Raw genomic sequence first — 20665 nt, forward strand, 5'->3', positions numbered from 1 at the left:
GAGAAACAATAATGTACAGTATGTGGAAAATAATGTTTTTTTTAACTTTAAACCGCATAAACACATTTCATTACACCAAATACACAAAATAATGTTCTTTTTAGCAGCATCATATGACCCCTTTAAAATACTTCAGTTTTGTATATAATGGCAAATTGATTATATTTATTTTCGTTTTTTTATTAAGTTAATTTAGAAAAACGTTTGGAGCATTTTTGTTCGTTAAATATATGTTTTTGCTTTTTAAAGTAACGACCAAGCAGCCAGCGGCAGACAGTGAGCCTATGTTTGATCAATTTAACCTTCTCAAATCATCAAAACTTGCCTACAATAAAATCTATAGATATAAAATGGTTCAAGCATATAACAATGTTTAAACGTTAAACCTAGATAAATGTGCGCTACATCCAATAGTTTGTGTGGAGAGCGGAAGCTAAAGCGTGCTTTGCAGGACATGGAGACACCAGCCCGATCGCTTGCATTTTTTCAGTGGAAACAACTTAAAATACGGTGTCATTTTTGCTCATAAGAGTAATACATCATTCGGAACTGTAAAGGGTCTACTTTTATTTGCGTGCACTCACAATATCAACAAAACGTTGTGCTTTTATAAAATAAAGAAAACAAACATGATGTGCTTTCTGCTGTCTCGGTCTTGAACAGGGGCGCTTCACAAAAATGAACCGAAACTCAGCGAATACATGCCTCACAGACATGACAAATATATCTATAGAAAGCTTTTAATTACTACTTAACGAAATAAAACAAATCAAAAACTAAAACTTTAATTATATTCATAATCCGTAAAGATGCACTTCTCTCTAAAGGCGCGTCTAATGAGGAGATGGCGAGTCAGGATCGGCAACTTCATCCTTGCGACACGGACTCAGAAAACACTAGTTTATTAGTAAATAATTCAAATATCTCCTTACTATTTTCCCCTGACACATTAATGGTAATTACTTTTGCCGGTGCTTAGCCTATTGCGTGCATTTGAACGCTGAAGGCGTGCTCGCAGCTGCTGCTGGCGGGACACTAAACACCATCGAGCCGCTCTCGACAATCGCAGTAGCACAGCCTCATGTTGTTTCCACCAGCACGGCAATTTTTTTTTCCATCACTAATTGATGGATGTCTAAAATACAAAAATAAGGAGAAGCCTAAAACATGCCCGAGGCCCAGCCCGCATCTGAACTATGATGTAAAAATTGGCCTGAAGCCCTGCCCTAGGGGCGTAAAAAAGTCGGGGCCCATCGGGCCCGGGGCTGAAATGCAGGGCTATATGCTACCATACCTCATATTAGCCAAATACAAAGGCAGCATCTTATGTATCCTTCATGACTACGTAAAACCCAGAATGCATTGCGACAAGAGAAACAGATTATCCAAGTCTTTAGTCAGGTTAGATGAATGCGGATGAAACTGAGACTGTGATGGATAGACTTACAAGCTTTACAATGGCACACACTGTATAAAGGTCCTAGATTATGTAATTGTCACAGTTCACACTTTCTAACCCTTTCATGCACTTCAGTGGACAGATATTTAGAAGCCATTTTGAACCATTTAAGTTGTAGCACCAGGTCCCAACCACCAAAGTGTTGTCTACGATTCCATTTAATTATTGTCTTTGAATCTCTTTTTTTCTTTTCTTTTGAGATATTGCATAATATATTCAAAAAGGCAATGGAAAGAGGAGATGCACCAAGTACCTCAGGAATAAGTGTTAAATCCTTTTATTCTCAGAAAATCAGACGGGTACAAAAAATATTTTTCAGCTAAATAGGATGTCATTATTTTGAGATTTTATCAATATTTTTCTTATACATTTTTTCTGTAACAGAAAATATATCTGTCCACTACAGTGGGCATAATGCACCAAAGGGTATAATTCTGCCTATGGACCCGTATATAGATTCTGACTTATTTTGTATGTTTTATTAAAATTATGATATAACTTATACTTGAATATTTTTATTGAACAGAAATAATAGTCTTCAGATTTTATCATTTACTTCAATGATTAGTGTCTATATTTATTTATTAGATACAGAGCCTAAATTATGAAAATTGTGTCAGTGTCCAAATATGGACTTGACTGTATATTATATATATATATATATATATATATTACAATTTATTTACCCAAAAATTACAATTCTGCCATCATTTACTCAATTTCTTTCAGCTATTGAACACAAAAGTAAATATTTTGAAGAATGTGGATAACCAAACAGTTGACGGTAACCATTGACTTCCATAGTACAGAAAAAAAATACAGAAGTCAATGGCTACTGTAAACTTTTTAGTTACCAACATTCTTCAAAATATTTACTTTTGTGTTCAACAGAAGAAAAAAAACTTGTACACTTTTGGGGTGAACTATCCCTTAAAATGATTATTATTATTATATTACATTCAAGTTAAGACATATTGTGGATAGGGTGCTACCTTAGAAGGAAGCCTACACCCCAGAGTTTAGAACAGAGTCTTTGAGTCCGTACTGGAAATACATTTGACATTCTCTTTTTAATGGCCGCCAGGCTCAGTTTTATGGCAAATGAAGTTGTATTCACCGTGATCACATTTCCTGACGCCTCTTTAGGGGCCGTTCGCTAGACCATATTTAAGCCTGTATTAGCAGTTACCATGATGTCTCATCTCTCGGCCCTGAGCTCAAAAAGATCAGCTTACTGGAAAAAGTCTCCACTCAACGGCATGAGGTACAGTTCTCCATTATATCTCACTCACTTATGTAACCGAGATCTTGGCTTGAGGGAGGCTCGGTGGCTTCCATCTAAAATAGTCTCTTTGAGATGAGCGTGTGTCTGTGTGTCAAACAATGAATGCTAGATCAGGTGACACCTGTCGAGTGTGTGTCTGTGTCAGTGTTTGACCTGGTCCTCCGTGACGACTCCTCTGCCGTCAGCGTGTGTGAGAGGACAGCACAGCGGCATGCTCTGACACAGATGACCCAGCAACATGGACACCTCTTTCATGGTCCTCCAGCAACACACCAGCACCATCTGAGCGGTGACTCGATAGGCCTCTCCATCACCGCCACCTAGACAACACAAATACACACACACACACACCCCCCCAAATAAACACTCGCACTTTTTTCTACTCAAATGTCGGCCTCTCATGGACAGAACATGTATTACAGCAACACCAGCCTGCATTTGAAATCAATTCTGGTTCAAATATGAGTGCAGTTACTATAGACATAATACTAGAGAATTTATGACGTGTCTGAATGTATGAAAACTAGTTTTTTTTTATTAGGTTTTTTGATACAGATGCTATGGGAGGGGTGCTTGAACTGTATTTAGTGAAGGGCGATCGTGTTCGTACCGCTGTTACAGGATTGTGGTTTATGAACTGCATTCTCTGGCTCTTTCTGTTCGCCGTTACAGTCGCTCTCACTGGGGTCCAGCTCTCTTGCACTAGTGAAAAAATCGTTTGTGTCACGAGGTTGAATCTCCTGCAGGATCTTCTGGAGGCCAGCAGAGGACTCTGTGGAGAGAAGAACAATATGTACTGTTATCACATATATGCATTTGACAGATTTAAAAAGTGAATAAACACTCGCACTTTTTTCTACTCAAATGTCGGCCTCTCATGGACAGAACATGTATTACAGCAACACCAGCCTGCATTTGAAATCAATTCTGGTTCAAATATGAGTGCAGTTACTATAGACATAATACTAGAGAATTTATGATGTGTCTGAATGTATGAAAACTAGTTTTTTTTTATTCGTTTTTTTGATACAGATGCTATGGGAGAGGTGCTTGAACTGTATTTAGTGAAGGGCGATCGTGTTCGTACCGCTGTTACAGGATTGTGGTTTATGAACTGCATTCTCTGGCTCTTTCTGTTCGCCGTTACAGTCACTCTCACTGGGGTCCAGCTCTCTTGCACTAGTGAAAAAATCGTTTGTGTCACGAGGTTGAATCTCCTGCAGGATCTTCTGGAGGCCAGCAGAGGACTCTGTGGAGAGAAGAACAATATGTACTGTTATCACATATATGCATTTGACAGATTTAAAAAGTGGAACATACTGTCCTGAATTATTTGTCCTTAAATAATTCTGCACAATTAAAAATATACAAAAATAAAGTTAAAATAGTGATATAGCTTAGAGCAATTATCATATTTATAGGTTGAAAGTGAACATTTTAAGACATACCATGTACTAGTATTGCAACTTGCACTGTAAAATAAAAATTTTACAACATTACAACTATATATTTACAAACAATATTTCAGTCTTATTATTATTATTATATAGCATATTGTTAATAATATTAATTCTTATGAATACGTTTACTGAAATATTAACTTAAAATCTCGGCGGGTACTTCAAGTAAATATTTTTACATACTGTATAAGGAGACGACAAAAAAAAAAGGAACCCCTATTCCAGTTAAATAAATACAAATGAAAAAAAAAATCGAATTTTCATCTAATTTAATAATTTTCTCTTTTATTTAGAACTTGATAGACACAAAAGACTGACATTATAAAATGCACAGTTCTGCCTCTAGAGTTAAAACAACCGCAAAAGTCTCAATTTCCACTCATGAAAAACAATGTATATTGGTAAATGTATATTTTGTGTTTAAATCTTTGTTTCTACAAAACATTATTAATCAAAAGAAATTATTAACTGTATATTAAAAATCAGTAATATTATTGATAATAGCAGTAGTAGTGTAACAGATTTTTTAGGATGAAAATTCTAAATAATGTATATAATTTTAATTATATAATTTATATAAAATGTTTAAGTATATTTCTGAATATTGTAGATTAAAGGGTGAATTCATCATCATTTACGAAATGCGCTTACATTAATCTTCAAAACACAAATTGAGATATTTTTACTACACCCAGAAAGATTTTGGTCCATGCACAAGTAAGCTAAACCTTCATAATTAAAAATAACTAAATAAATAAATGTTCAAAATTTTGGTTACATAAACTTTCAATGGAGGGAGCAAATAAAATATGTTCATTATATAGTCCTCACGTCTCTTAAGAATTAAACCGCTCGATTCATAAAGATTGATTTTACAATGTCTTCATAAGCAAATGATTTTACAATGTCTTTTTGAATCAAAGCTTTGGTTTCATGGAATTTCAATTTTGGGACAGAAATCGGTCAGGTTTTTCATAAAAAATTTCTTGTACCTTTTTGTTCTGAAGATAAATGAAAGTCTTATGGGTTCGGAAAGATGTGACGGTGTGTAACTGATGCCAATTTTATTTTTTAGATGAACGGTCCCTTTAAGAATGGACACTTGGTTTTTGAAGTTTTTTTACATGCATTTTGCAATGTTAAAGTTCACAATTAAATTACGGAAATTATGAAAAGTCTTAGTACTCACATGGGGAAGTCGTGGCCTAATGGTTAGAGAGTCGGACTCGTAACCCAAAGGTTGCGAGTTCGAGTCTCAGGTCCGGCAGGAATTGTAGGTGGGGGGAGTGAATGTACGGCGCTCTCTCCCACCTTCAATACCACGACTGAGGTGCCGAACCCCCAGCTGCTCCCCAGGCGCCGCAGCAAAAATGGCTGCCCACTGCTCCGGGTGTGTGTGCACTTAGGATGGGTTAAATGCGGAGCACTACTTCCTAGTATGGGTAACCATACTTGGCCACATGTCACGTTACTTTTTCACATGCTGTGACAGCCGCTTTCTGTCCGTGTGCTTCGGATGTGTGCTCTCAGAAAACCGTATCGCAGAAGTTTAAACTCATATGGTTTAAACCGCATGATTTCAGAGCGATAAACATGATAATCAGAACCATAACAGATGTTTTTAGCAGGTCCGAGCTGTAATGGCGCAGCTCTATTCTGTAAAAGAGGGCGGGGAGCAGCAGCTCATTTGCATTTAAAGAGACAGGCCGGAAAAACAGCGCGTTTCTGCTTCCACTCAAAATAGGCATTTTCAAAATGTTATAATAAATGGTCTGTGGAGTATTTTGAACTGAAAATTCACAGACACATTCTGGGGACACCAGAGACATATATTGGATATTGTAAAAAGGGGCATAATATAAACCTACAATCTTTCAGATGGCAGCCTGGATCATAAACCAATATGTTGAGTGATGGTCATCTAACACTAGCGTACCTGCCAGGGTGTTCTGCTCCAGACTGGCAGCCTCAGACGTCTGGGATTGGATCAGTGCTGGTGGCTGGACAGGGATGTGCTGCTTCTGGATACAGCGGAGTAACGCATCCTGCAGACCCGGCTGGTGCAGCAGCAGGTTGAGAAGATGAGCGGCAGTGACGCTGTCGAAGGGTTTGGTGCTGGTGCTGAGGTCCAGAGCGACCTGAAACAAAGACTGCAGCCTCTCCGGCTCCTACACAGAGGAGGACATGCATTCATATTAATTTGAACATTGCTCAGTAGTAGTCTCGGACTCTTACTTTCACACTGACCTGGAGTCGCACTGCTGTGGGGGGCAGCTTTTGTAAGAGGTTGCAGGCGAGCTGTTTGACTTCAAGAAAGTTGCTTGCAAGACAGTACAGCACAGCTTGAGCATGAGAAAAGCTCACTGACTCTCCAAGAGCAAAACCACAGCCTGAAAAAAAAAAAAAAGAGGTGAACAGATGATTTGAAGTATAATGCGCTTTAGTGGCGCAGCTCTATTCTGTAAAAGAGGGCGGGGAGCAGCAGCTCATTTGCATTTAAAGAGACGGGCCGGAAAAACATTTTCAAAATGTTATAATAAATGGTCTGTGGAGTATTTTGAACTGAAAATTCACAGACACATTCTGGGGACACCAGAGACATATATTGGATATTGTAAAAAGGGGCATAATATAAACCTACAATCTTTCAGATGATGGCAGCCTGGATCATAAACCAATATGTTGAGTGATGGTCATCTAACACTAGCGTACCTGCCAGGGTGTTCTGCTCCAGACTGGCAGCCTCAGACGTCTGGGACTGGATCAGTGCTGGTGGCTGGACAGGGATGTGCTGCTTCTGGATACAGCGGAGTAACGCATCCTGCAGACCCGGCTGGTGCAGCAGCAGGTTGAGAAGATGAGCGGCAGTGACGCTGTCGAAGGGTTTGGTGCTGGTGCTGAGGTCCAGAGCGACCTGAAACAAAGACTGCAGCCTCTCCGGCTCCTACACAGAGGAGGACATGCATTCATATTAATTTGAACATTGCTCAGTAGTAGTCTCGGACTCTTACTTTCACACTGACCTGGAGTCGCACTGCTGCGGGGGGCAGCTTTTGTAAGAGGTTGCAGGCGAGCTGTTTGACTTCAAGAAAGTTGCTTGCAAGACAGTACAGCACAGCTTGAGCATGAGAAAAGCTCACTGACTCTCCAAGAGCAAAACCACAGCCTGAAAAAAAAAAAAAAGAGGTGAACAGATGATTTGAAGTATAATGAGGTGACTAGTGAAGTAGTGAATGTCTTCGAGAGCAGGGTGGCTGACGGCTGATATAAAGGCGATAAAGGCTTATATGATACCATGCATATTAAAGATAGTAAATAACACATGGATAACAACTTCTGCAATATACTGTAACAATATTTATTTTACATAATATGTACTAAAATTATTATAAATAATTAGGGGAAAAAATAATTTTAACTTGATGTAAAACAGATTTTTATTTTACCAATAATTAAAAACAGCAATAAATTTAAAGGAATGGCATACTGTATATCGACCAGTAATATTAGTTTTGGCAATATATCACTTAAGATGAAATCCTTGTGCAAGTAAAAGTTATAAAAATACCTGTGTTAAAGGTGAAATGCTCAGCGATCAGCCCCAGCAGGTGTAGAGCCATCAGACACCTGGAGAATGAGGCTCCTGGGTGAAACACCTGGAATAGAGTCTCGCAGAACCAGCACAGAAACTCCTGATAAGAGAGAAAAAATATTTTCAGTTTAAAGGGGTCATGAACGGAGAAACCAAAATTCCCTTGATCATTTGATATATAAGAGGACAGTGTGCTATAAAAACATCCTGTAAGTTTCAGAACTCAAAACTGTCTCATTAGTCTAAAAACAGCTTATATTTAAGCCAACCTGCCAAAACGACAGCTTGTGGAATGTTCTACTTTATGGCATAACAGTGTGGCTAAACACTGCCTCTGCAGAAGATGATCAACGCCTGCTTCTGCATCGCTGCCTGTTTAGCCCCGCCCACCGATTCACGCATGTAGTGTAAATAAAGAGAGGGGCAAGCGCAGGTCTACGCAGAAACCAAACGATAAACTTTTTTTGATTCACTTTATTTATAATGAAGTGCCAGACCACGTCAGTAAGAACTTTGTCCTTTGTTCACTTAATTTTACCACAGATTCGTTTTGAAACCAGGCTCAATTCAACACAGGATTTTAAGAAAGATTGAAACTAAAAGACGATGCTGTGCTGACTATACTGGATCCAACAGTAATGTCGCAAACAAACTAATCAACAGTCGCATGGCTTCAAAGTCACTAACATGAAGCTTCAAACTTATTTACCAACTTGAGTTAGAATAGTTTGCAAGAGTAAACTAGTGAGTAAATGAGTTTTCCTGTTCAGCGTGATGATGTTTAATTAATGTCCCCAACTAACTCATGAAAAGAAAAAAAAAAACACGTGGAGAATTACCAATGTATTCATCACAACTAACAGAACTCCTGCTAATGGAAAAACACATTTTTCTTCTGTTATCTTAATGTTTATTGCTTCATGTGTGAGGCACATCACTCAATGTCTGTGTAATCAGAGGACTCTTATCTCTCGGTTTCTGATGTTCCTTGGCACTCCTTTAGCTAGATTTTACATGTGACTTTTTGGTTTAGTCAGTTATCTAATCAATTTCAAAAGCAAAAATGTCTATTGCGTAAATACATTCACGCAAAGATTTAGAACCAATGAATCTCCTATCCATGAAGTGTATCTTACAGCTCAGTTAGTATCACAATTTTACCTGGTACATGTTGAAGACTTGCTGGTCTTTGTGGTTGTGATGCTGGTCCAGTTTCTTTTGCAGCAGCTGAGCGCCGTCCTTCATCCTACACAGGAGCTGACAACACAACAAAACAGACACGAGCCAATCAGAACACGCCTCCAATGTCCTCTGGCCAATCAAAGCTTGAGCCATCATCGCTTCCTACCTTCTTTAACAGACTGACAGTTTGCTGTCTGACTCCTGGTGACTGACTGTTTAGATTAAAGGGCAGGAAGTGGCGGATCAGCTCTATTTCCTGTCTGGACAGAGTTTCTGTGCTGCGATGGCTCTCACATAGCAAACCCAGAGCATCCATTCGCACCTGAAGTTACATAAACAGCCTTCAATTCTCTTTGTGTTATAGAAATGACACAGTTTAGCATGTCAGACATGAACTATTAAAGGTACAGTAAAATATAATGCGGCTTCAGTTTACCTGATCGTGTTTGTGCACCAGAGCCTGTCGCATTAGTGGGAGCGGCACCAGGCCACCCCACAATTCCTCCTCCACAGACTTGAGAACACCCTGAGACCGGGCGGCACGCAGACACGTCATCAAAGCCCCCAATGCACCTCTGCTGCCAGCTGACCCTGAGGAACAAACACTTAGCACTTACAAAAAAAACAAGCAGTTTTATACAATATTCCTAATTCCTCAAAATCCTCATTTAAATTCAATAACACTGTTTTTGAAAAATATTCCACACTTAAATACCCTAAAATTATTTATACACGTATATACACAAATGAATACTGCAAAGATTTAAAAATGCAAAAATAATCATAATAATAAAATTAAATAAAAAAATATCCATGATTACAATTTCTGTTTCAATCGCTGAGCATCATTATTCTTCAAGTAAAATGTAGTATCAATATTAACACAAATTATAAATTATGTATAGCTATTTTGATGATAAAAAAACTATTTTTTTTTTTATTTCTTGAGTTCATTTTGTGATAAGTAGTGTTTTTCCAGACGTATCCCTGAGACCGGGCGGCACGCAGACACGTCATCAAAGCCCCCAACGCACCTCTGCTGCCAGCTGACCCTGAGGAACAAACACTTAGCACTTACAAAAAAAACAAGCAGTTTTATACAATATTCCTAATTCCTCAAAATCCTCATTTAAATTCAATAACACTGTTTTTGAAAAATATTCCACACTCAAATACCCTAAAATTATTTATACACGTATATACACAAATGAATACTGCAAAGATTTAAAAATGCAAAAATAATCATAATAATAAAATTAAATAAAAAAATATCCATGATTACAATTTCTGTTTCAATCGCTGAGCATCATTATTCTTCAAGTAAAATGTAGTATCAATATTAACACAAATTATAAATTATGTATAGCTATTTTGATGATAAAAAAACTATTTTTTTTTTATTTCTTGAGTTCATTTTGTGATAAGTAGTGTTTTTCCAGACGTATTCCAGAAGTATTTATTTTTTCCTGTTTTTGGTTTCAATGTATAAATACATTGTGTGTGTGTGTGTATGTATGTACGTACAGCGGGTAAAATAAATATTGAACACATCACCATTTTTCTCAGTAAATATACTGACTTGCTTCTCAAGAAACACTGCTATTATTATAATGGCGAAAACATTTCTGCTGCCTAATATTTTTGGGAATATATATACATATACTATAAAATTCTGTTTAAAGAAAAACTCTTACTGCGCCCAATCTTTCAGTACTGTATATACACAAGTCTCTTACCCTCAGTGCAAGCTGGCATCTCCTGCAGGGCTTGTACCATGTGGCTAAGGCTGGAGGGGTTGCAGCGTAGCAGTTTGGGCAGGAAGTAGTCCAGTATATAAGTGGTTTGATCCAATCGGGCTGTGCACAGTACCTGCAGCAGAGGCCTCACCCAAACTTCATGCCACCCATCTATCCAGGCATCCCCATCCCTAAACCGTGCACACAACTGGGCCTTATGGCTGACAAACAGCTTCTCCAGAAGGTCGCTGGCATATGGTGCCATCGTCTGATCCCCCATCAGATCCAGCAGCCTGGATGGCAGTCCCCCATCAAGCTTGAGTAAATACTCTGCTCCTAAATGCTCCACCAGGCAGCCCAGTGTGCCGTACTTCCCTTTCATATGCCACTCCAGCGTTAGAAGGTCCTGGGTGAGCTGGGTGATGTAAGGGTCACCGGTGGGATCGGACTTGTGGCCACTGCAGTGCTGGTGGAGCGTGAGGAGGTTCTGGAACATGGAGCACGTCTGGTGTCGAACCCCGTCCAGCGGGTGCTCCCAGTGGGCGTAGATGTGCTGGTGAAGGCGTACGATTAGAGAAGAGCCTCCGATTAGAGACGAGCGAAGGAGAGGGGGATGTGTGTCCACCTGGACGCAGTCAACCGCAGCTCCACTCCAAAGTGTCAAAACCCGAGCCACTACCATCACCGTACTGGACTCCTTCACTCTGAGAGAGAGATTCATGACAAAGAGCAGTTCAAATGGAAATCCAGGCTGATCAACTTCAAAATGAACTAAGCTCAGCAGTACAATGTGAATTAGGGGATGAATTTAGTGATGCAACCTAACGGAGTTAAAAAAAAAAAAAGAGAGAGATTGTATTTTTACTCTTTCATTTTGCTTTCTCACAACTGAAATTACAAGATTAATCATTATTTGCTACTGACATTCATTTTTACCAAAAACAAATGTGAAGAGAAAAATACTACTTAAAATATGTTCATCTTTTTTGTCCTTTTAACATAAAAATGGTTGATAGAAAAAGAGTGTTTTTAGCGTTTTTAAAATGGTTTTTATTGTGCCTTTCCAGGGGGTTCTCATTTCCTGTCACTTTTAGCTTGCTCTGTAAATATTCACAATATTTACTGTAATGCAGCTTCAGAAATATTATTGTGGAAAAACTTTCAGCAAATAAATGACGACTATACACTACCGTTTCTCAGTATTTTGTTGAAATTCTATTAATATTTTCAATACTTTCAACTTTCAGCATTTTGGAATGATTTCTGAAGGATCATGTGACACTGAAAACTGGAGTAATGATGCTTTCTAAAACATGTTTAATTTTAAAAGTAGTATATTGTAGTATATTGACTGATTTGTTGCACTTCCAACCTTGTAAGCATGTAACAATTATGACAACATAAAGCACTGACAAATAAGCCTGGTGTAAACATTAATATGTAAGTCAGTAACAAATCGCACAAACTAAAGTAGATTGCAGAAATATAAAAACAAATCTGTTGCTTTATCACACTACTTTAGGTAATTCAAAGTCACTGTAATAAACATGTGGACTGCACTAAACACTGTCTCTTAACTTTAGACCAGTGGTTCTCAAACTTTTTTGGTCACGCCCCCCTTTAAACCTATAAAAAAATCTTTCCCGAATCCCCATCCCACCTCAGACTACCAAATAATTTCACTAAACATTGTGAAAAATCAATGCTTTTTTAATTTAAAAAACCTACAGGGAAAAAAAACACCTGCATCACTTGAAACATTGAAAAATAGAATAGAGAGAATAACTGTTATTATTATTATTCTCTCTCTTATTTATTTATTTTTTGTGGGTTTCATGCTGTCCGCTAAGGCATAGGACACACACAAGCTTTCCTCCTCACCAACGACATTAAACACCGTGTCTACACCGGACGCGAGCGGCAAAATACAGTAGAACAATTATAATCAGTGGCACGGTGTACACTGGATGTGAAGCAACACGACAAAACCCGACATTAAACTGATGCCTCGTTCCATTTATGACATACTGACACAAAGTTAAAATGATTTGCAACAGTCACTTTGTCACGTCCAGTGTAGAGTTGTTGCGGCACACGACGCACAACTGTAGCGTCCGGTATAGACACGGTGAGTGAAGCCAAGCGCAAGATATGCCTCGTCATATTTTCTGCATTTAGCTTTTAAATGACCAGCACCTGCCTGGGTCTGTGCGACTTTATCTATGGCTTTTCTCTTAACTTTCACAAACTGATCCATCTCCCATTCTAAGTTACATCCTTTGGCTGTTTACAGTTTTATTTCTTATCTTTTTCTGCTGATGGCCCACTCTCGACTTGAAGCAGCGCTGCTTAGACCGATGGGTGTGTGTCATCAAAGTACTGAGAGAGCTATAAGAGAGCAGACGTCTCCTTATGCTTTCTCTCACCGTACTTTGAGGTCATACACCGATCGCTCTTCAAGTCGAACACACCTCTTTACTCTCGCGTGTCACATGACCGAGCGTAATCGCAGCCTCTGCGATTGAAAAATCGTGTTTTTTTTTCATATCGCGATACTATCGCAAATGCAATTAATCATTCAGCCCTATTGTACACAGAAGCAGCTCTGGGCTGATGACGTATGAGGTCAGTGTTGCGCATGCGCCGCTCAGAAGTGACGAACGCGGAAGTGCAGTGGACAGATCAAAACAAAATAACAGTCACGAATTAGAAGTACAAAACGAGGATTTGTAAAGAAGAATGTCAGAGGATTTCGATATAAGCCAAGAGGAGACTGGTCTTCCTTTGCTAAAGTAAGGGAACTTTGCTTCCTTTGCTCCTGTTAACAAACATTGGTTTTCACGAGACTCACCGGCGCATGCGCAACACTGACCTCATACGTCATGCTCCCGGAGCTGCTTCCGTGTACAACTGTTGGCGCAAGCTACATTTAAAGTGATTATTACATTTTGAATATGGATATTTTTCTTACAAAAATGCATCGATTTGCTGCAGGAGGCCTTTGTTCACTCCCCGAAGTCGTGTGAGACACTTTTTTTTATGGATGGGTGCTTTTTATTTAACTTCTTTTGGACTGATGCACTGCAACACCCGCTGAAATTTAAAGTAGTAATTTGAGTTCCGGTTCATTTTTGTGAAGTGCTCCTGTTCAGAGACCGAGACGGCAGAATGCGCATTCTGTATGTTTTCTAAAAAAGCAACGTTTGCTGATATTGTGAGTGCACAAATAAAAGTAGACCCTTTGTGGTTCCAAATGATGTATTACTCTTACCTTTATAAGCAAAAATTATGATGTATTTTAAGTTAAAAGGTATAATATTTCTTTAGGCTGTAGCAAGTGCCAGTTATTTAATTTTGCAAACAAATCCCTCGTTCAGAAAACCCACTGACTTGTCAACTGTTAAAATCGGTAGTTCTGCATGTCCTTTGTGTGAATGCATTTGGTATCCTTTAGTACCTTGTATCTAGAGACAGGAGCACTTCAGGTATGAGCAGCAGCAGTTTCTCGGCCTGTGGACCAAGAGTCTTTCCTCTCCAGCTGAGCATAGCCAGAGCTCCATGACTCAAATACAGAGCCACAGCTGCAGGCCTGCCTCTCTCATACAGACCTGCGCAGCTCTGTCTCAGCCACTGAGGGGCGATGCTGCTTGCATCCACTGAACACTGCAGAAGACCCGCAACCTAGAAACACGCTTCACACTTAAAAGCACTTCCACAGTCAGGAATGGATTAAAATGCAGCTCAAGTTAAGACAGAGTACAGAATAAGCTTCTTGCTTCTCACTTACTATGACAGGTACATCATCTCCATTGCCAATAATAGATCTAATGAGCAAAACAACGGCCATCCCAGCAGTGCTCTGGACCGTCTGAACAAACTCTTCTAGATGGGAAAAGAACTTCAGTATAATACAAAAATGTACAGAAATAAATACAATATATATATTAAAAAAAAAGTGTAAATAAATACAAAAACACTCAATGTCAAGTTGCATATGAAGAATATAGGGGTCTTTGCCTTACCATCAGTCAAGATACATGTATAGCAGTTGAGTAGTCCACTGAGAGCCTGATGTAGATCAGATTGGTCATCTGAAGCTGAAAGCACTACAGTAGTGATGGGTTCCTGAGACCTCTGAACCACCAGCATTGAGGCCTTCACCGCTGCCAGACACGACTGCATCAGCTGAGCCTGGGCCACATGACGACCAGACAAACCCCTGAACAACAAATCAACAACAACAAACCATGCTAGAGACATTTTAAGAATTCTGGGTAACAGGAACAAGATTTCATCCATGCAACTTTTTCTTCCATGCATACAGCACATTATACAGTACAATAGGGAAAACTTTACCTGTTCTGCTCCACATAATAATTGAATGTCCTTTGGAAGAACTGGAGCACTATGAGATTTAAAAATAATAATAATAAACATCAGTGACAGAACTTGTAAAAGAGCAGAGAAAACCAAAAGATACAGCATTAAATTATTTAACTTGTATACTAACCTTCCGTTAGCAAACGGTGAACACATTTCTCACCTGTAAAACAAACAGAACAATTGAAAAAAAAAAAATGTCAAACTGCTTGGGGTTGGAAAAAAGTGTGTTATGCACACGAAGTCTCCCTTTCTAAACAAAAAAATTCTGAAAAAAACAGTAATACTGTGAAATATTATTACAATTGAAAACAACCGTTTTGTATTTGAATATACTTTAAAATGTAATTTATTCCTGTGATGCAAAGCTGAATTTCCAGCATCATTGCTCCAGTCTTCAGAGTCACGTGATCCTTCAGAAATCATTCTGATATGCTGATTTGACGCACAAGAAACATTTCTTATACCATCAACGTTGAAAACAGTTGTGCTGCCTAACATTTTTCTGGAAAATGTTTTTTTTTTTTTTTGATAAATAGAAAATTTAAAAGCACAACTTTTATTTTTATTTAAAGTAGAAATATTTTGCAGCATTATAACTGCATTTAGTTTCCATTTTTAATGCATCCTTGCTGAATAAAAGTATTAATTTCTTCTTTTTTTTTAACAACAACTTACTGATTCCAATCCAATCTTATAAAATTACATCACTTAAACATACCGATTTTAAAGCCATCCAGACAGGAAGTGATGCTATCTGTTAAGTGTGAGCAGTGATCTGTGCTCGTAGAGGAGAGACAAGAAGACAGGCTCTCAGACAGACATCCCACCGTCTGCTCCTGCAGCCAATCCGGGCCACTTCCTAGTGCACTGATAAGACAAGAAAAAGTTGATGCCAATGTGTTGAACAAAGCACACAGAAGTCAATCATTTTCAAATAAGAGTTATTGATTTTCCAGTAGCATGAGTGACAGAGAAATGTGGGAACCTTGCTACGGCTCTCTTAAGCGGGTTCTTAGCTGGCAGTGTGGTAAACAGGAACGCAAGTGTGCTCATGCAAGCCTGCAGCAAAGGACCCATAGTGCACTCATCCTCTCTCAACTGCTCCAACAGGACGCCTGCCTGCAGTCAACATACAAACCAATGAAGGTCTGTGCGATTACAGTACAGTACATTCAGCATAACTCAGTGTAGATATTTAAGATGAATGTGATGCAGACCAACCTTAGAGATGAGCTGGATCTGCTCAACCGGGTCAGAGGACAGTAAGCTGTCCTTCAGAACCCGAGCTAGCTCTGTAGATCTACTATCCCCCTCCACAGACAGGGAATCTGAAAGAAAGCATGAGATATTACAGGTAACGTATGCACACCACTAAAAGTTGATTTCTGTCACTCACCTGTCAGGCTCTTCAGCTTGACATCATCCAAAGCTACAGCCTCCACTTTAGGTGCTTTCTTCTTCACAACCATGACTAGATCTGAGACATAACAACAGCTGCAGATGTGTATCATAAATTCATTGTATAATTACTTACAACGATCATACAACAAGTGCTGAAGATCAAGTTATAAGAGCTCCGGCTCAACCTAACGTTACCTAGTGCTAGTCACATATATATATATATATATATATATATATATATATATATATATTACATTCTCCTCCACACCGAACACCCCGTTCTACTACACATTCAAAACATGAAAATATATTGTCATACCTTTGTAACAAAGCAGGTAACGGGGAAAAGGTTCAACGCTGCATGTAGAAATAAGTATTTCCACAGCAACATAACATACACGTGTAACGCGTCAATTCCGGAGTCGCGCTGGAGGTCCGCCCACAGCACAAAGATGATTGGTTCACGCAGAATGCTTCTGATGCGTGATTGGTCCACGATAAAGTCAATCAGACATGACATCCCCATGCCCGCCCACTTCCACAGGCCGATGCTGGAGTGAAAACTTTGTGCTTAGAAAACGGTCGGTCTTTATAATTAGGTCATTAGTGCAATAACGACTAAGACAAGACGGAATATTATTTTTATTATGCTGTGAAACCAGTTCCATCTTCAGCACTGTAACACTGATTGCCGGGTAAGGATCAAATCTTTAACTATTAACAAAAAAAAAGGGAATACGATATTAAAGCATTGACGTTTCTATTTCTACTTATTCAGATATGAAAGTTCTATATTATATATTTAGATGAAAATAGATTCTAAAATTAAATGTAGCCTATATTATGCACTTGGTTGATTGTTTTAACAGTGATTTTGAAAATGAAAAGCTTAATATACTCAATATGTTTGAAATACACTATTTATTGATTTGAGTTCATATTAAATAATTATATTCTGTTCTGTTCTATTGATTTTCATGAATACAACTCCAGTAATTATACCTATTGCACCATCATTCTGTCACTAACTGCAGCTAAATAGTATATATATAGACAGTTAACATATAACATACCCATAGACTGTTTTTGGTTAGGTTAAATGTGTATGTACTATATATAATGTTATGTTGAATCACTGTATATTTGATCTGTGTTATGTAGTGAAACTGACAGAACATTTAATTGAGCCAGAACCAGGATCACTGACTCCTGAGATGGAAATCCACACCTGGTCTCAACAGTGAAATTCACACCTTATGCATTATATGTGTATCATATTGGATCTACTTTTCATGGAAAGGAGCGTTTTCCTCACATACTGCAGTATATATTACATTCCTGATCTCTCATGTGCAAATCCTTGTATTCTAGATCTACGTAATGACCCTGTTATCCACTTTGGCTCACTTTCCCTATATTTCCTCTTAAGAAGTTAGTTCCACAGTAAAACATGTTGTTTTTATCCACATTGGTTAAGATTCAAACCCTCAGTCTTATTTATCAGGACAGCTTAATTGAGCTCAGCACATGTTTACACACTCTCTGTGCCCGTGCCAGTGCTATAATAAGAGCTTGTTATAGCCAAGAGTTTTAGAGAAGTAGTAGTGAAATGTGTTCACTCACACATTGCTGTTGTGCTTTCCCACACCTGCTTTACATCAGTTGACACATGTTTTTCATAATTAGAATTGTATGCTGGAAAAGTGTGATGATGGTGCATCAGTGCTGGCTGGTAGGGTTTGTTTTTGTAGTGGTGGTCAGTTTGTCCAGGGATCTGCGTCCCTGGCCCTCAAACACTTACTTTTGCCATTCGAGACCAAGAATGTTTCACTGCCTCTCTTTCCATCCAATACAGTTTCTTTCCAACTGATTAAAGTTCAAATTTATCTCAGATGTCATACAGCTATATGAAAATAGCAGTTAATATTGACAGCTGGCATACACCTAATCAGAATTCTGTATCAAATAAACATCCAAATCAGAATATTCACTGTCCATTTACATCTGTGCGTGTCCAAACAAATGTAATTATGAGTTCTGTGAAACATGGGAAGCTGTGAAAACCCAAATAGACAGATTATTTTGTCCAAATGTTAAAGGGGTCATAAGATGCGATTTCAACTCTGGAGTGTTACAAGCTCTTGGTGCATAAAGAAGATCTGTAAAGTTGCAAAGACTAAAGTCTCAAATCCAAAGAGATATTCTTTATAAAAGTTAAGAGTCAGCCACGCCTACCTAAAACGGCTCGTTCTAACACGCCCCCACATGTCTATGTCACTGTGTGGGAAGATTTGCATAAAGCCGCCCAAATGTTCACGCAAAGAAAGAAGGCGTAACTTTTATTCTCGATGTTGCCGCCGCTGCCATGTCGTGGAGTCACTGTGTGTTTCGTTGTGAAAGTGAAACTACTTTGTTTGGCCTCCCAAAAGAGGACACAACTAGAAATCAGTGGTTAAGTTGTATTTACAACACTGTTCCAGAACAGTTCAACTCAAATATTCAGATGTGTGCTGCGCATTTTATGGAGGATGGATGAGGACTGTTTCCTGAACCAGTAGCCTAATGCGTCTGTGGCACAAAGGCTGTTTCTATAAAGTGGGGCAGTTCCAAATTTGCAAGGACAGTCTGGCGTAAGTACGTTTTTTATATTTAAATAATTTGCCAATGATGATTCAAACGCGAGTTTTGAGCAGTGTAGAGTAGCGCTTGTTGTTTGTTGTTTCTCGATTACAAATGCAGACATGGTTTTATGTTTGCGCAGCGCGATACGCAACGCGATGTGTTAAAAGACAGTATAAGTCATTATAATCAGTAATTATGTCCCCACTGGATGCAACAAATGCCTCGTTTGTAATGGGTTTTATTGGTTTTGTCTCATCTATTGATGTCCGGATCGCGAACGAATCGTTCTATTTAACCCGATTTTCTTAGTGAACCAGTCGAGCCAGTTCACCAAATCGAACTGAATCGTTTGAAACGGTTTGTGTCTCCAGTACGCACTAATCCACAAATTACTTAAAGTTATTCGGTTTATAAACGTGACTAACACTCCCTCTGACGTGAAATAAACCAATATCCCGAGTTATTCAGTGTAGCGTCTCGACCAATCTGACACACTAATTTTAATTTGATTTAACAAATCAATTATTCATTAGGTTAACAAATCGTCACAGTCCCCTCACTCAATTAACTGGATGCCAGGATGTCTGCTGAACACCAGGCGCTCTGGTCACCATGACAACTAATCATGATATCACTGGTTTTATGACCCCCCAGGAATGTGAGAAGGATAGCCCACTCTTGAGCTTTATAAAAATCGACGCGTTTCAGAAAGGCGGGGCATAGAGGAGAAACAATAATGTACATTATGTGGAAAATAATGTGTTTTTAGAAACTTAAACCGCATAAACACATTGCATTACACCAAATACACAACATAATGTTCTTTTTAGCAACGTCATATGACCCCTTTAAAAGAATTCAATTTTGCAACTCTTGATGATGATTATTTTGAGGTGTCAGTCTGTATTTATCATGGATCGAAGATGAATCACTGTTGAATTTTGTTTTGATATTGCAAATTAAATTAATGTTGATATTGCAATGTTGTTTCAACATCTTTTTGATATGGGCAAATTCATTTCAATGTTGATTTATTGGTATAAGTATTTATTTGAATTCTAAGTACTTTTTACAACCATTAAACATTGTTTCAATATTGTTCCAATGTTTTTTCACCATTGAAACAGCAACTGATATTTTTTTTACATTTGAAATTTGGTCACACACCCACTTGTTTGTTTGGCCAATAAGTTTCCGAAAGACCATGTCATGAGACCAATTTTGGCACTTCCATGACATTTTTCTTGTACTACAATGTTTCAGTAAAAAATGCATGTAAAGAATTACGTATGTGGATACATGCTTAAACTATTTTTAAATGGATGTTTATGGGTGTTATTTTTAACGGATGTGACTCAACGTCATGGATCAAGGTTTAATCAGTTGAATTTTGTTTCGATTTTGCAAAAGGAAACAACATTCATTGATATTGCAACATTGTTTAAACATCTTCATTTTCAACTTAAGCGAACAAAAATTGATTGATTGTTGATTTTTGATTAACTTTTTTTTACCACATTAAGTATTGTTTCAATGTTTTTCAGT

At 38.3% G+C, this 20665-nt stretch overlaps 2 protein-coding genes across 2 annotated transcripts in view; one reads left to right on the forward strand and one right to left on the reverse strand.

Annotated features, from left to right (window-relative positions):
• The window catches only part of LOC107586496 (thyroid adenoma-associated protein homolog), a 94714-nt gene extending 77809 nt beyond the window's left edge, over positions 1–16905 (reverse strand). Inside the window, exons 1-23 of the mRNA XM_016273889.1 lie at positions 16818–16905; positions 16494–16574; positions 16319–16425; positions 16083–16216; positions 15816–15964; positions 15225–15257; positions 15071–15119; positions 14737–14933; positions 14502–14596; positions 14172–14395; positions 10715–11418; positions 9905–10030; positions 9415–9569; positions 9145–9300; positions 8958–9053; positions 7773–7896; positions 7228–7370; positions 6917–7148; positions 6440–6594; positions 6141–6372; positions 3832–3993; positions 3355–3516; positions 1906–1922 (exon numbers count right to left, since the gene is read on the reverse strand). Coding sequence (XP_016129375.1) covers positions 1906–1922; positions 3355–3516; positions 3832–3993; positions 6141–6372; positions 6440–6594; positions 6917–7148; positions 7228–7370; positions 7773–7896; positions 8958–9053; positions 9145–9300; positions 9415–9569; positions 9905–10030; positions 10715–11418; positions 14172–14395; positions 14502–14596; positions 14737–14933; positions 15071–15119; positions 15225–15257; positions 15816–15964; positions 16083–16216; positions 16319–16425; positions 16494–16566 — 3525 coding nt within the window. The 5' untranslated portion in view covers positions 16567–16574; positions 16818–16905. The remainder of the gene's footprint in view (positions 1–1905; positions 1923–3354; positions 3517–3831; positions 3994–6140; positions 6373–6439; positions 6595–6916; positions 7149–7227; positions 7371–7772; positions 7897–8957; positions 9054–9144; positions 9301–9414; positions 9570–9904; positions 10031–10714; positions 11419–14171; positions 14396–14501; positions 14597–14736; positions 14934–15070; positions 15120–15224; positions 15258–15815; positions 15965–16082; positions 16217–16318; positions 16426–16493; positions 16575–16817) is intronic.
• Positions 16906–17044: 139 nt separating this feature from the next.
• Positions 17045–20665, forward strand: part of LOC107586497 (pleckstrin homology domain-containing family H member 2-like) — a 41440-nt gene continuing 37819 nt past the window's right edge. The window contains exon 1 of the mRNA XM_016273890.1: positions 17045–17193. The gene's annotated coding sequence lies outside the window, so the exon portion shown is untranslated. The remainder of the gene's footprint in view (positions 17194–20665) is intronic.

Source organism: Sinocyclocheilus grahami, unplaced genomic scaffold (assembly GCF_001515645.1).
Source record: "Sinocyclocheilus grahami isolate Dianchi unplaced genomic scaffold, SAMN03320097.WGS_v1.1 scaffold82.1, whole genome shotgun sequence".
NCBI lineage: Eukaryota > Metazoa > Chordata > Actinopteri > Cypriniformes > Cyprinidae > Sinocyclocheilus > Sinocyclocheilus grahami.